At 47.6% G+C, this 16,379-nt stretch overlaps 1 protein-coding gene and 1 long non-coding RNA gene across 4 annotated transcripts in view; one reads left to right on the top strand and one right to left on the bottom strand.

Moving 5' to 3' along the window:
• The window catches only part of LOC308470362 (polycystin-1-like), a gene marked incomplete at its 3' end in the record, with an annotated part of 67,445 nt that overhangs the window by 32,299 nt on the left and 18,767 nt on the right, over nt 1–16,379 (bottom strand). For all 3 annotated transcript variants that reach the window (XR_013982392.1, XM_080993521.1, XM_080993522.1), the window contains exons 11-22: nt 14,805–15,079; nt 12,961–13,722; nt 12,293–12,424; nt 11,554–11,729; nt 9,237–9,373; nt 5,081–8,748; nt 4,008–4,163; nt 2,768–2,905; nt 2,375–2,657; nt 1,758–1,989; nt 740–899; nt 50–190 (exon numbers count right to left, since the gene is read on the bottom strand). Coding sequence is in view for 2 of the 3 variants with exons in the window: in XM_080993521.1 (XP_080849647.1) it covers nt 50–190; nt 740–899; nt 1,758–1,989; nt 2,375–2,657; nt 2,768–2,905; nt 4,008–4,163; nt 5,081–8,748; nt 9,237–9,373; nt 11,554–11,729; nt 12,293–12,424; nt 12,961–13,722; nt 14,805–15,079 (6,260 nt within the window). The remainder of the gene's footprint in view (nt 1–49; nt 191–739; nt 900–1,757; nt 1,990–2,374; nt 2,658–2,767; nt 2,906–4,007; nt 4,164–5,080; nt 8,749–9,236; nt 9,374–11,553; nt 11,730–12,292; nt 12,425–12,960; nt 13,723–14,804; nt 15,080–16,379) is intronic.
• Nucleotides 7,300–9,250, top strand: LOC308470718. Its single transcript, XR_013982593.1, has 3 exons — nt 7,300–7,397; nt 8,245–8,336; nt 9,167–9,250. It is a non-coding gene; the product is annotated as an uncharacterized lncRNA (long non-coding RNA).

Below are 16,379 nucleotides of genomic sequence, written 5' to 3'. Positions count from 1 at the left end.
CTCTGACTCCAACAGAGCAATGACAAAACATCTACTGGAGGAGTCCTACCACACAAGCCCTCAGTGCAGCGCTAAGCTGAGCAACATCCTTCACACTGGAGATATTCAGGGAGGCCAGAGCTGCTGTGACATTGCTGCGGATGGAGATGCGGTCCCTCAGCTCCTTCATGCTATACCCTCTTCCAAAGTCCTGGAAAAAAACCACATGTGGCCAAATCACCTCTGCTGGAACAGAATACTGCCAAAAAGAAAAAGAAAACCTGCCCAAATGCAGATGATACGTATTTTTTAAAGTGCTTTTTATTATTAATTATATTTGTGTATCACCTTTCCTCCCCAAAGGATATCAGGGCAAAGTAGAACATGGCCTGACAAAACTTGAATAATTCAATCGACAGTGAAGATACAAAAAACAACACACCAGCCAATTTCCATATCACAACCTCATTCACTGTCAGGCGCCAAGTTCACTCCATCCACCCCCACCCCCAAGCTAGGGTGAGTGTGTCTTCGGCTGGCACCTAAGTGTTAACAAAGAAATGGGCAAGTGCAAACGGAGGGAATGCCACAACTGGGGTGTCACGGTGGAGAATACCCTTTTTCCTAATTCTGCACAAGAGATCCTAGCTGTGGATGGGACCGTGACCTTGAGAATCTCAAGTTCCTGGGTGTGCAAGCATTGTTAACCTGTACGCAGATGTAAAGTGTTCTCCCCCCCCCCCCCCCAGCAAGTGCTTACGTGATTCAGCAGGCTTATGAGAGCCAAGGAGTACGGAATCACCTCCTGTGGGTTTCCTTGCTGGACCACACCCCACAGCTCCAACTGGCTCTTCTTCTTCAACCAGCTGGTTACGGTGTTGAATCCTGAAGGGAGTTCAGGCATGGTGAGAGTCAGGGTTCTGAAAGGGAGAGAAGAAGAAAAAGAGTTTGGATTTGACATCCCGCTTTATCACTACCCGAAGGAGTCTCAAAGTGGCTAACATTCTCCTTTCCCTTCCTCCCCCACAACAAACACTCTGTGAGGTGAGTGGGGCTGAGAGACTTCAGAGAAGTGTTACTAGCCCAAGGTCACCCAGCAGCTGCATGTGGAGGAGCGGAGACGCGAACCCAGTTCCCCAGATTACGAGTCTACCACTCTTAACCACTAGACCACACTGGTTCTCAGGGAGAGCGGACACACTTTGCAAATACACTTTGTAAGTGCAAACACACTTTGCAAGCATCCCTCCCTCCTCCCTGCCCGTGCAAGCCACACTTAGAAAGGTTTTGCTACTATCCTCAAGTACTGAATGCCATAGTAACCTCATAATCAGGAACAGAACTGTCCTCAAGGAAGTAACACAATGGCTGCAGCTTTAATCTGTCTCCAGGTAGAAATAAGTCTTGCAAAAGCAACTCTGTCTGCCAGTGGCAGTGCTGTGCTGCCTCCCTCTTGACAGCAGCATTACTGCCATTTCGTAGAACAGTACAGGGGGTGGATGTTAGCAAGGTTAGGGCTGTGTGGGTGTGCTGGAGGGAGTGCCAGATTGGCTCTGCTTGTGCATCAACGCAGCCCAGGCCTTGCCACCCTCCCCCCATACTGTCCTGGCAAGTGGCAGTGATTCCACTGTTAGGACAGCAGCACAGTGCAGCACAGCACAGCACAGCACAGCGTGCTGTCTTCTCCTGCCTGTTCTTTTTTTCTCTTCCTGAGTCTCTGGAAGAACAAGGCACAGAGATCTCCTGCCCGGCCCATCCCAAAGAGGTCCCACATTTACTGGTTCAATGCCAAGGTCTTTGCTCCCCGTGAATCCTCCAGCTCAACTAGGATGTTGGCGCTGGATTGGTTGCCAAGAGCGCCTGCGGGCAGGAAGATGCTGAAGGCAGACTTGACCCCTCGATACAGGCAGGAGTGCCAACAATGGCTGCTGTGAGGGGAGCACATTTCGGCAGTCAGGGTGTAGATCAGCTGCTGCTGCTGCGTTGGGCTGCTGTCCTCATCCATCCAACCTGAAAGAGTCAGAGCAGGAGATGCAGAAGGATATCAGACGAAGGAGGTGTAAAGGTATACATCACTTCAGCTTGGTCACATGAGAATATGAATCAATCTGGCTCCAACACAGCTGTATATGCCTGAGCCATGAATGAATTCCATGCAATGCTAGTCTATGTCTGTACTCACACACATAAGTTACTGTCTAGTGGTCTGGCAGGCAAAATTACACATGACCCAGGTACTTATGGAGCCTAAATGACAAGACTGCCCTCCCTGCCTGCAGCTTCCACAAAAGTGGAGCTCAAACAGCTTCCAAAGGACAGCTCCTTGAGATGCAGCTGTTCCAGTTCTTTAACGGCACTGAGATCCCCACTGGGGAAATCTTGTTGCGTTACTTACCCATGCACTCAAATCTAACTGGTGTCTCCAAGATGTAGATATTGTTTTCTGGTCTCAGAATGCAGAACCCTCCCCTGGGTGGGTGGTTTGGGGTGAGGGTGATGCTGGCTTCTCCCCAGAGCTGTCCTCTAGGCTGAGTGACCAAAACGGTGAAAGTGTAGTTCACTCCATCCTGCAGGACCCCCTGCCTGATCACCAGGTCCCGGTTGGAGTCCCCAGTGGAAGTGGTCACATTGTCCAAGGTCAAAGGCTGGCCATCAGAACTCCGAGCTCTCCAGCTATACTGCAAGGGCCAGACAGCACAGATCATGATACATCAGAATGGCGCCTCTTTTTAAGCGCAACTAAACGCCTGCTGCTCTATGGCCCTGGAATCAGAAGAGAGCATCTCACCAGCGTTCCATTGTCGCAGCTTTCGCACCGTCCAGACAGCGTGACATGGATGCTGCTGCTGACCTCGTAGCTTGACAAAGCACTGCAGGAACGGCACTCCAGGGTCACAGGCAGGATCTGGCTAGATGTGATCGAAACCTGCCAGAGGACACCCGAGTCAATATTAAAGTCAGCCCCAAATCAAGACACAGCGGGCTAGTTGGTACAAATGGAGAAATGCGACCCTACAGAAGAGGAGCAAGATGTCCAGCAATGGAGGAGTCCCTTGGACCTCTCCCAGGCAACATAACAGAACTGTAGTGAAGGGTCCGTCAGAGTGTGGACAAAAGCCAGTAGTGTGTCTAGGGGGTTTGCCCATACTGCACTTGTCCCTGAGTGCTAAATCCTAACATTTGGTCTTGACTGGGCTTGCCAGCTTCATAGCAAGAATATGTGCATTTGAGCATTATTCCAGGGCTCGGTACTTTCCTTGCCATTTGGCATCCCTACGTACATTGTGTTTCTTTGTCAAAGAGAAAAGAAGAGGTCATTCAGCATGGCAGTCTTTGATCTATGTCTTTGATACAAGAAGACAGGAACTAACTGTCCAAGTCAGCAGGGAGGAATCACTTCCCTTCAGGAACTCCCTAGTGCAGCTGAGGGGGCTGGATGGAGCGGCTTGCATTCAGACTGTGTTCTGTGGAAAGAAAGAAAAAGCTCTGTTTTTAAGCAGAACTCTTTCTTTCTTTCTTTCTTTCTTTCTTTCTTTCTTTCTTTCTTTCCAGAGGAAGTGTTTTGACTACAAGACACTTTTATGCAGAGGGTAAAATGTTTCACTTTTAAGAGTATTTTCCCCTCAGCCAACTCTTCAAAAAGACTCCCTATAAGCAACCACCAGCGACTGCCACATACTTGTCCTGCACTACATGTTCACTGTGTCCGTCTGTCTGTGTCCGTCTGTTTCTGTCAATTTATATGGGGGGAAGTCAGAGTGGCCACATGAGACTAGAGAATGTAATACAGTGGTACCTTGGGTTAAGAACTTAATTTGTTTTGGAGGTCTGTTCTTAACCTGAAACTGTTCTTAACCTGAGGTACCACTTTAGCTAATGGGGCCTCCTGCTGCTGCTGCACCACCGCCATACGATTTCTGTTCTCATCCTGAAGCAAAGTTTTTAACCCAAGGTACTATTTCTGGGTTAGCGAAGTCTGTAACCTGAAGCATCTGTAACCCGAGGTACTACTGTAAAGCCAAGCTCACCGTCTGTGTCACCCAAGCAGGATCTTTACCAGGCTTCCTCACAGTAAGGTTGAAGTGGTAAGTTGCTCCTGGATTCAGCACGGAGTGTGGGACAATCACTCTGTCCATGCCTGCCATAGCAGGGAAGCCACATAAAGTTGTGGACACATTCAGTGCCTGTGGCAGAGAGAAGTTCAGTTAAGAGCCTTTTGCATTAACTAATTTCTGCTCTGATGCTGAAATTGAGGCTGCAGGGGTGGGGAGGGGGAGTGTAAGGTGAAATCTTATGAAGCAACAGACTTTTGAAAGCTGGCATACAATTAAAGTAGAAATTTGTGAGAGCTGAGCCTGGCCTTATGTTCTGAAGCACCTGGAGGCTCTTCCTCCCAGGTTCTCTGCCCCAGTGCCATGGTCCTCTTCCTACCCTCCCAAAAAGTTAGGACAACACAACAGGCCCCTGTAAAGTGAGGCTCAGTCTTCTCTCTCATACAAAAGAAGTGAGAATGGACAAGGGGAATGCTCTCCTGGTAGAACAGCTTTTAAAGGGCAGGAAAGCAAAGGAAATAAAACAGGTGCTAGGCAGGTAAAGCCATAGCTCCAAATGCAAAATGAACTGGGAGCATACTCAAAGTGCACTGTTGTTTCTTCATTTCCAGCTGCTGGAAATTTGGTGCCTTCTGAATTTGACATAGAGAAGCACCAAATTCACAAAGTGTTGAATTTAAGCCATGGCTGCAAAGTTTGAATCACCAAGCAATGTGTGATGGTAGGTGATTGACAGGTGGGTAACTCCTCCCACCTGACAAAGTGGCCTCTGGGGAACCGGTCACTTCTGGATTTGGCCCTCCAGCAGGATCCTGTTTCACCACCCCTGCATTAAAGCCTTCATATAAAGGAAAACCCACCTTTTCAGGTTATGCTTCTCATTAGTTAATCAGACCAGGATTTCCCAAACTTTTTGGACTACAACTCACATCACCCCTAGCTAGCAGGGTCAGGGATGGTGTAGTTCAAAAAGAGCTGGAGACCCTAGTTTGGGAAACCCTGGTCTAAACAATGTGTCTTCTTGCTGCCATTCTAGGTCCTCTTCTTACCTCCAGTTGACAGTCCCAGTGGTACGCCAGAGAGGAGTTTCCACCCTTCTCCACATCAGGGTCATATGACTTGCTTCCATCTAGAACCAGATCCATTTTGACTGTCCCTCTCCTCCAGGATCCTCCTTGGATGACTGGAACTAGCTTGCTGGAAAGCACAGTCAAGTCACTGCAAGCCATCTGGGCCAAGGGTGTGTTCTCCAGAGAGATAGTGAAAAGCAGGCAGTGAGGACCAACGTCCAGAGAGAACTTGGGGAGCACAAGACGAGGGGTTAGCACATCTACATGCGGTAATGAGACTGCATTGGTCTTGGACGAAGCATCACAGCTGCAGCTGCGGAATATCTCCCACCGATACAACGCCCGGTAGGCTGTGCATTGTTTCAAGTCGACATCAGCCTCAAAGTAGGTGGTGTAAGATTTGGAGATCACAGAGAGAGGCTCAACCAGCTTCAGAGTAGGGCTTTCACAGAGCAGCTGCTCCACGGTTACTTTTGACTGGGCCAAGACAAAACTTATGTTGTTGTAGACTCTCACTTCTACCAAGAAATCACCAGCTTGGCAATATTTGTGAAATACTCTCTGATCTCCTTCACTGGCGAAGGTTTCGGGCGAGTCCCCAAAATTCCACTCCATGTGAAGGTTGCTGCCACCAACTGCCATTACATCAAATGTCACGGTTTGATTGACAAATGTCCTGGAGCCATTGCTGGACAGGTTAACAGTCACTACCGGCACCTCTAACGTTCTTACCACCAGGAGAGTGTCTGCACAGAAAGCATTGGTGGCCTCAATCAGAATGGTTAAATTGTCTTTGCCAGAGGGGGTATACGTCACCTGCTGGCCTGTGACATTATAGTCGGGCAGCCCAGGGAGCTGAAATGCCCAGGAGAAAGCAATGTTCTCTCCAGCTTGCACGGCTGCTCGGAGTGTAAGTTCTTTGTTGGCTTCCAGAATGGGTGGACAATCATCTAAGAGGTGCAGCCCCTTCACCTTCTCCAAGACCTTCACCATGACAGTATCTGTCTGATTACTAACGTTGTTGTAAGCAGATGCCAGCACCTGGTGGTCACCTTTCACTGGAAAAGGAAAGTGGAAGATCCCCGCAGGGTTATCCACATGAATCCCCAGCGAGGAGAAGTAGAGGGCAAAGGTCACTCGCGAGCCCTTCAACACACGCAGTGTAAAAGTAACCTCGTCATCTGTGCACACTGTCCTCTTGTCCACTGTCACAGCCAGTCCAGCCACAGGGTCTTGAACAGAGATGGCACCCAGAGCTGTACTCTCGCTAATGTCATTCCAGACCCGCAGAAACACTCCGTAGTCTCCGAACTGCTCAAATCTGTGAGAGATGTTCTGCCCACGGGAGAGGATCAGCTTCTCCTCTTCCCCCCGCTGTAGCTGCCATTCCCATGCAAGGTCAGATCCTTCATCCACCATGCCCAGAAGCTCTACTGAGGTGCCTGACTTCAGGAGGAAAGGTCGCATAATTCCTGCCACGCTGAAATTTGCCCCAGAAACAGGTTCCTGCACTCTGAGTTCTGTGGAGCCATTGCTGGATCCCAGGGCATTGTAGACTGTGACAAAGACAAGCTTGGAGCCTAGGGTGTTATAGATGTGCGAAAGGGAAGGTGTGGTGGTAAGCAGCAGCTGTGCGTCCTCCTGCACCTTCCACTGATAAAGGAGATCTGTTCCTGACACCACAGAAATGTTCAGGTTCACTGGCTTTCCTACTGCAACATTATCAGCGGCCGATTGAACCTTCACACCATGAACTCTCTCCAAGACTTCCAGGGTAAGGCTGGTGGTGGCTTCACCCAGTGCATTCCCAGCTTTCACCTCCACCAGGAGTTCCCCACTTGTATTGGGGCAGAATAAGAACAACTGTCCTTCAGAAGTAAACAATGGATGCTTTCCTTTCAAAGCTGCCCAACGGAAGGTGACATTGGAGCCCTGAGCAACCTCACTGGAGAGAGAGAAGGCTTCCGCAACGGCCACATACTTGTCCTGCACTACATGTTCACTGTGGATTTGCACCCCTTGGACTCTTTCCTGGACCTCTACAGTGACGTTTGCCTTCTCTATGCTCACAGCATTCTCAGCTACAGCAAACACCACAAAGGTGCCAAGAGTGGGGAAAGTGTGAGTGAAAATGGCTGCTCCCTCTTGGAATCCAGTTGTTTCACCAACAGCCCAGCGATAGCGAACACGATCCCCTGCAGCTAAAGAAGATCTGAAGGTGACTTCCTGCCCAGCCTCGCTCACTGGTTGCTCAGCATGTAGAGTCAACAGCTTGACTGGAGTAAGCACCGTCATGGTGAGTGTTGCTGTCCTGTGACTGACCAGATTCTCACCCACAACCACGATGGTAAACTCTCCTGCTTTCTTATAGGTGTGGGGGGCTCTTTGACCCACCCGATGAGGTGAGGCATCTCCAAAGTCCCACTGAAATGCGGCTGTAGTGTCCCAGCTGACTTCAGCCACAAAGTCGTAGGGAGTGCCCACAGCTAGAAAGATGCCCGTTTCACCACTATGGTGAATGGAGATGGTATTAATGGCCTGCTGAGCTGTGATATTTACCGAGGCGTTTTGTTGGCTGACCGTGTTCCACACAGTCACGGTTACCATGTACAACCCAGCCTCCAAGTACACAAATGTGATTTCTGGAGTTTTAGAAGGCACTGGGTCTTCACCGATGCCAAAATCCCAATGGTACCTGTACTGGTGCTGAGGGTCGGGGCCTGGATCTACTTCAGCCAAGAAGGAAAGCGGTTCCTCTAATGCTACAGCAGACATTGGAGCCAACAGCTTAACTGAGCTGATTTTGTCCTCTACACAAACGGCTAGTTGACGGGAAGCGCTGCTCATTGTTCCATAGACAGTCAGATTCACCTGGTAATTCCCAGCCGCCATGTAGCTGTGAAGGACTGTGGGGTCTCCATGACGAACAGTGGGAGGGCGGCCATCTTGGAAATCCCAGCAGAACATAACCCCTTTAACTGGCCCTGTCACAAAAGCTTGGAACCGGGTCAGCTCCCCACTGGAGAGACAACCAGGAGCCAGGATGCTGCTAATACGCAGTTTGTAAATGTTGGCTATGGTGGATGCCTCGGTATAGGCCGCAGCACTGTGAACTGTCACTGTTACTGTGTATTTTCCTTCAGCAGCAAAAATGTGAGAAACAACACCGTGTGACAGATTTCTGTAGATGGATCCATCTCCCATGTCGAAAGACCACCTGACATCTGTGCCAGAGGTAACTGTGGCATTGACAACTGTGACTGAACCGAGTTCACTGGGCCCACTGCACACTATGTGCAGGCCCATAATTCCTTCCCTGACAGACACCGATGCCCATGATGTTATGTCACTGAGATTGTTATTGACTCTTAGGGTCACATTATAAATCCCAGCCTTTTCAAAGGAATAGTGCACAGTAGAATTTGGTCCCTCCTGTACAGGTGACCCATCGCCAAAGTTCCAGGAATACCATATGCCATAGAGGGAAGGAGAAACCAAGGCCTCAAACTGAGTAACCTCTTTAACCAATGGAGAAGCTGGACTGGGCAGTATGGTCACCAGGGTTATGGGAATGACAGCACAGACTCTGGCCACTTGGTGAACTTGCTCATACTTGTTGAGGGCTTCAGCTCTAACAGTGTAGTCACCTACAGAAATAACAATGAGTATGTATCACTCAGGAGTGGTAATAATTTTAAATCTAACCCTAGAAAAACCACAAAAGCTGTTGAGGTAGATTGAAGTGATTGGCAGGTGACAGCCAATTTAGGTGCAGGGGCCTCAGGTTCCCCGCGGCTGCCACACAGCAGGAAAGCTCCTTCCTCACTTTACAGTGCACCTCATTAGCTTTGCTTCCCTTCCCATACGTGTGTTCCTGTCTTGGTCTCAATCTCCTATGATGCTTTTGCCTCACCTGTTCTCTTCTGGTTTCCTAGATTTCAACCTGCTGGTGGTTAGTCAGCCTGTTCTGGCACCTATTTTCCCCACATCATTTTTAACCTCTCTCCACATAACTCTCTCAGCTGCTATCTTCACATCCATCTATTCTCCCCCTCTTCATTTCAGGGAGAAAGGCGTGACTTGAAGCTCCTTGAGCTCCCTAAGTTATCTCCTAGTATCAAACCCATTTTCCCACCTGGCTGAATAAAGGCATGGGTCACCCTTGCTGACACTTGAACTCGTTCTGTCTGTGGATCTGGTCGTGGCAGCTGAGCATCGTAAGGAGGAGCCAGGGTGGTCTCTGCCTCTGGGCTGCCGTCGCCAAAATTCCACCTGCAAGCAGAAATACAGATCACAAATAATGCATTGGATATACTGCGGGCGTTCCGTGTGCTGCGCTGGCTCGCCAGATGCAGCTTGTCACGCTGGCCACGTGACCCGGAAGTGTCTGCGGACAGCGCTGGCTCCTGGCCTTTAGAGTGAGATGAGCGCACAACCCTAGAGTCTGGCAAGACTGGCCCGTACGGGCAAGGGTACCTTTACCTTTACCTTTTTATACTGTGGGCAACCAGCAGAGGTCACAATGAGAGCGGCAGTGTTTCCTAAAGCGTCTGCACAAAGTGACAATTTGGCACAGAATTTCTACCAGTGATGCCTGTTGACCTGCCTGTCCGTGAACAAAGGAAATCTCAAGGGAGACTCCAGCATGAAACTCTCTGAATTACATTTCATCAGGAATTCAGTTCTATCATCTGTGACTTGAATCAAGATTTTTATCACACTATATGTGTTTGCTAACTTACCAAGGCCAGGAAGTTTCTGTTATCACCAACACAGCTATCCTAATTGCCACTTTAACTGTTTTATTGGATGTGACTATTACTCTCCATTCTTTTTGTGATTTGCTTCCCTTTGATCTCAGTGTTCTCCATTCCCATCCACCCCCGTCCACAGGTGAAACAACACAGGGGAACCCATATATCCCCTGTTAATTAGGGATTGTACTTCTTGTTGCTGGTGAACTGGATTCTGGCCCATAAATCCATAGAAAATTTGTTAGTCGCCAAGGTGCCGCAAGACTCTTTTGTTGGTTTTGTTGATCTGGAGTACTGAAAACAAGACCCAGAAAGTTCACCCTATCTCTGCCTGAGATTGGACTGGACTGAGCAATGGCAATGATAAATTCCTTCCCAGAGTTTCTTCTGTGCCCCTTATCACATCACCCCCTCTGGTACATCTCCCACATTACTTATCACCACATTTAGCCCCTGCCAAAAATTCTGTTTTCCACAAGATGGATACAATGCTTGCTGCCAAAGGTCTGGAAGTCAAGCAATTTGCAAGTCCTGGTTGCACAATTTGTTATTTCAACACCCCAAATGTCTTTTCGCTATATTTATTCCTTTTCCAAAAGCCATCTCTGGCATGGTAGTTCTTGCTTGTGGAGTACACTAAAGTGGGGACATTACAGGTACCAACAGAGCAGGTAACTCCAGGGTACCTTGAGAGAGCAGGGTGTTGAATTAGAGTACAGTGGTACCTCGGATTAAGAACTTAATTCGTTCTGGAGGTCTGTTCTTAACCTGAAACTGTTCTTAACCTGAAGCACCACTTTAGCTAATGGGGCCTCCCACTGCCGCCGTGCCGCTGCTGCACAATTTCTGTTCTGATCCTGAAGCAAAGTTCTTAACCCGAGGTAATATTTCTGGGTTAGCGGAGTCTGTAACCTGAAGCATATGTAACCCAAGGATACCACTGTATCCTTTTTAAAAAATTTAAGTTCAGTGATTCTCCCAGGCACTGTCATGTTCTGACTCTGACTTATTGTTCGATCAGAAAGCAGCTTTCTCCAGAGCAGATGAACTGGTTGTTCTGATTTTTGTTTGTCTGCCTTCCCCTGAAATAGGTGACTTGTCTTGCTTACATTATTTTAAGCAATTTGCTTTGCTGGCCCCTGTAACACCCCCCATTTTAGTGTACCCAATGGTGGTCTACTGTGATCTGAATTGGACTGTTGCCCTGCAACAGCCTGATTCTTGGGTATCTTCTATGCCTCGTGGTTCATTTTCTACCAAACCAGTGTGGCTTTCATGCGCAGGCAAAGTCACAGATGCAGTTTACTACACCTCCTGAACATCACCGAATGTGCCAAAAAAGAGGGAAGGGGGGAGTACTACAAATTGTCATATATTTAGGGGAAGATACCAGGTCAGGCTGTTTGTGCATCTATGCATAGGATGAGACTGAGTTGGTGGCTACTAACTGAGCCATTACATGAGTTAGTGATTCTATACTAAAAGCTAAACTGGGATTAATTTAGCAGAAGTGTTTGTAAGTCAGCTCAAATGAGGGTTTTTTCTGCAGAAAACGATGGTGTGAATTGGCCTTGAGTAGATACACTGGCTGTTCCCAAAGAGGTCTTCCCTAAGATGATGTGTTCCTTGCAACTTGGATTTCGGTGATGGACAATCACTTGAAAGCACCTATCCAGACTTCCTTGCCTTGTTTCTTACCTCACCATGACATCCACAGCAGTGTCTACTTCCACCCTGAATATCATAGTCTGGGGAACATTGACTTCCACAATTCCAGGGAGTCCCAGCAATTCAGGGTGAGCCAAGGGGTTCATCGGTTCAGCTATGAGCATCAGTTCCAAAGATTTGAAGCTCACCGGGTTCTTTGCTGTCAACTATGAACAAAGAGGAGAAAACCAAGAAACCTTTGATCCCAAACCAAATAAACCACCCAAATCCCATAAGTCACTGAAGCATCTTCTGATAATGCTCATAGCAGCTCAGCTATGCATTTGCTTCTGTAGAGAGAGACAAAAGAGAGTCAGGAAGTCCCTGGCTCAAAGGAACTCACAGAGAAGCTGCAGGCAAGCCACTCTCTCTGTTATGTTACAGTCTTTTTTCGTTTGTTTGTTTCCCTCATGTCCTCATCTTTCTAGTCTTGGTTCAGTTTGCTTACATCAGTTTGTAATTTTAAAAAAAATCAATCCATGCAAGAGTGCACACTGTTTCATTACATATATTCATTTTTGTATGCAATTTTCACATTCTGACATGTAATTTCTCCTAATATACTGGACTACCTTATAGGGCTGTTGTATGAAATACTGAGATAACACATATAAATTACTGTACAAATACTACTTATATTCCTTGAAATGCCCACGTGTGCAATGCTCTACTATGGGGTTGCTGTTATTGCTGCTGCTGCTGTTGTTGTTGAATGGCTTTGGTTTCTCACCTTTAGCTTATATGTAGCAGGTCTCTTAAATGTGACACTGTAGCTCTGACCATTGTAGGCAAACATGTCCATGTTATCAATCACCCAGGTGTAAGAAACAGAGGACCCCTGGCTGATCTCAGCAGTAAATACCTGGTTAAAGCAAAGAAGTTGCATGATGAGAATAACCCATATATATTGGTTTGGCTATGCTGGCTGAACTTTGGGGTAAGTATTGGGGAGCAGTAAATGAGTCTGGGTCTGGGTAGGATACTTCAGTGACCTGGGACTGAGGGATCTGTGCACTGCTTAACACTCTAATAACTCAAGATCATGATTGCATTGTTTCCTAGTTCAGAGGTACAGCCCTCGTCAATTCTGCAAAGTCACAACGATCAGTATAGGGTATGCATCTATGTACAGAATATTTTTTTCATATAAGAATAGCTGGCCGTGCCCTGGGGTCACTCCAAAAACAATGACTATCAGTTCTTCTGTAGCTTACCCATTAGAAAGAAGCATCTTTCATTTGCAGTTTTCCCCGTTAAGATGCTGTTGCTGGGGACTGTTTGTTTTACTGGAATGGCCAGAGCATCAGAAGGTCCTTGGACCACTATCCTCAAAACATGACACCAGACATCCCTCACATAAAACAAAGAGTTAACTTTGGAAGGAACATCATAACCCACCTGTGACACATCCACTAGCATCCGGCATGGTCCAGGAGGCACCACCCTGAGTCCATCAATGGCATCATGTGACTGGATCTTCACAGACAACTTCTGGGCACTGACCTCATTGGAAACAAGGATGTCCAAGATCTCCTCCTCTCTTGGTTTATCCATGACAAGCTTCACCGAGGAGAACCAGGTGTCTGTGGTCTCTCTGTAGCAGGAGGGGACACGGAGCACAATCCCTGCTGGGCAAGCGGCCACGAACGGCACCCCAGCCATGTCCACCGGGGACATCCAGTTAGCCACAGCCTTGCAACCAGAGGTGATCTTGACGACCAGGAAAATCTCCTGCTTTGTGGGTATGTTGAGCTTCCCGCTGAGTGGTGTGGGGTAGATAAGCTGCAAATCACTGACTTTTGACTGCACTTGCACTGAGCAGCTGGCTTGTGAGCTGCTGACAGCATTTCTCACCGTGGCGGTGAAGGTGTAGGTACCAGACTCCAGCCTTTGGGCCAGCATTGGAGGGTTTGCCAAGCTCTTCATTGATTGCGCAAAGGTCACTCGTAGGTCACAAAGCATGCTGTCCACCCAGGTGGGGTTGGGCGGCCCAGAGATACCTCCTTCCCACCAGCTCTCCTTCATGAGGCTGATGTAACTCTGTCGCCAAGGGGAATCCGTGTGGGGATGGCACTGCAGGAACAAGCCCCTATCAGCGCTGTGCTGTATCCCTATGATGTCACCCGGATGGACAAAGATCTCTTCTTCTGGCAGGAGAACCTGAAACGCACAGACAGCTGAAGCTAATCTGAATCATTGGGAGACAACCTCCATTTAAAGTACGCACACCTGGTCTTCATTCAACTCCTTCCTACAGTTGTGCACGAGAAGCAGAACAGTGTACCAGCAAGTAATGCTAATCCATATAAAACATCACAAGACCACCACAATGTGACCTTTTAACATATGTGGTGGAACTGTAATAAAAAAATTCTGGGAAAAGATATATAATGAATTAAAAAAAACTGTTTAAAATAACGTTTGTTTAAAAAAAACCAGAATCCTTTTTGTTAGGAATTGTAGGTGTATAGGGAACAGAAAAGACTGTTCATGTATACAACGACAGCCTCCAGGATGCTGGTAGGCCTGGAAAGAAGACAGCATCCCTACCAGATTGGAATGACAGACCAAACTGTTGGACTATGCAGAAATGGCAAAAATGACCAGGAAAATCAGAAATCAGGAAGATCAAAATTTCAACAAAGAATGGGGGGACCACTGTAAACATTTGAACTCTTTCGCAGGTTCAAAATAACTCTTGTAATGTAACGATGACTTTGGATACAATGGACAACTTTAAAAACTGGAGTGTCTCATGATGTGCAGTAGAAAAGTTTAAGTAAAGAACCCATGGAGAGGTAGAGAGAAGTCTAAAGATTTGGAAGAATCTTGCTTATTTGCTTTTATCTATGATTTTGAATGTAAACATTAATTTGTAAAAACCAAATAAAATTTTAAAAAGACCACCAAAATCTGAGCAGCACGTATCGGACGGAAAACAGAGGTGCCATGTAGCTCCTCCTTATGACTCATTTGTAAAAGCGGATCTGAAGAAAAACATTTTGCATGGCTGCCAAAATAGCAAGGTGGGCCAGGGTAAAAAGAGACTCCCAAGGTGAAGAGGTCCCATGACCTGGGACCTATCACAGCAAGTGTTTCCCACGTGGAACCGCAGAACCACTTCCTGTATACCTAAGGCAAAACAAGATATGTGAAGAACCTCAAAGCATAGAGCAAACATTGAACGAAAGACAAGGGTAAGGCTTGTTTACAACCCCAAGGCAACTCCTGAATACACTTACGTGAATGTGGGTGTTTTCATTGCTGGGGGCGAGCAATAAAGGAAGATCAGCCACTATGGAATAGAATGGCGAAGCCCCTTTGTACCGTGGAGGGTATGGGAATGGCTGGATGTGAGCAGTTGTGTTCTCAAAGGCATATGAGCTGCAAGGGCTGGAGATGTTCAAGCAACGATCCTTCAAAGGGCACCACTGTTGCCCACTTGGGCATTCACCCATGACATTGCAGAGTGGCTCAGAGTGACAGCAGGCAAAAGGTGAATGAAGCCATTTGCACCCTGAGGAACAAATAAAAGGGCACTGAATCGCACAAAAGATACAAAACCAAAAAGCCAGACGTCATTTCTATTTTAAGAGTGTGCATCAGCTCTGTAAGGTAAAGGTAAAGGGACCCCTGACCATTAGGTCCAGTCGTGGCCGACTCTAGGGTTGCGGCGCTCATCTCACTTTACTGGCCAAGGGAGCTGGCGTACAGCTTCCGGGTCATGTGGCCAGCGTGACTATGCTGCTTCTGGCGAACCAGAGCAGCGCACAGAAACGCCATTTACCTTCCCGCCAGAGGGGTACCTATTTATCTACGTGCACTTTGACGTGCTTTCGAACTGCTAGGTTGGCAGGAGCAGGGACTGAGCAACAGGAGCTCACCCCGTTGCGGGGATTCGAACCAACGACCTTCTGATCGACAAGTCCTAGGCTCTGTGGTTTAACCCACAGCGCCACCCGCATCCGTACAGGGGCTCAAATAACAAGGCAAATTGGGATGATTTGCAAATCTTTCCCCCTCCCAAGCTGATGTCCAAAAGTCGCATGTTGCCCTATCACTCTGTTCTTTCTAAGCTTCTCTTTATCTTATAGCTCTAATTTTTCCTATATTTTTTGTTTCTCCAGGTCCGTGGACTTTACAATAAGCGAGGCTGCCCAAAATTTTTGCCTGTGGCACACTGAAGATCCTGAGTATTTTTTGCTAAAGCAGTTTTTTAAAAAAAGAAGTTAAAAACTTCATTTAAGGGTTTTCTTTAAAATCCTATCTTGTTCTGCTTTAATAATAATAATAATAATAATAATTTATTATTTATACCCCGCCCATCTGGCTGGGTTTCCCCAGCCACTCTGGGCGGCTTCCAAAAGAATATTAAAATACTATGTTACATCAAACATTAAAAGCTTCCCTAAACAGGGCTGCCTTCAGATGTCTTCTAAAAGTCTGGTAGTTGTTGTTCTCTTTGACATCTGGTGGGAGGGCGTTCCACAGGGAGGGCGCCACTACCGAGAAGGCCCTCTGCCTGGTTCCCTGTAACTTGGCTTCTCGCAGTGAGGGAACCGCCAGAAGGCCCTCGGTGCTGGACCTCAGTGTCCGGGTAGAACGATGGAGGTGGAGACGCTCCTTCAGGTATACTGGACCGAGGCCGTTTAGGGCTTTAAAGGTCAGCACCAACACTTTGAATTGTGCTCGGAAACGTACTGGGAGCCAATGTAGGTCTTTCAAGACCGGTGTTATATGGTCTCGGCGGCCGCTCCCAGTCACCAGTCTGGCTGCTGCATTCTGGATTAGTTGTAGTTTCCGGGTCACCTTCAAAG

This window comes from Podarcis pityusensis (genome assembly GCF_964106645.2).
Source record: "Podarcis pityusensis genome assembly, chromosome: 2".
NCBI classification, from domain to species: domain Eukaryota; kingdom Metazoa; phylum Chordata; class Lepidosauria; order Squamata; family Lacertidae; genus Podarcis; species Podarcis pityusensis.
This window is presented reverse-complemented; position numbering and strand designations above follow the sequence as displayed.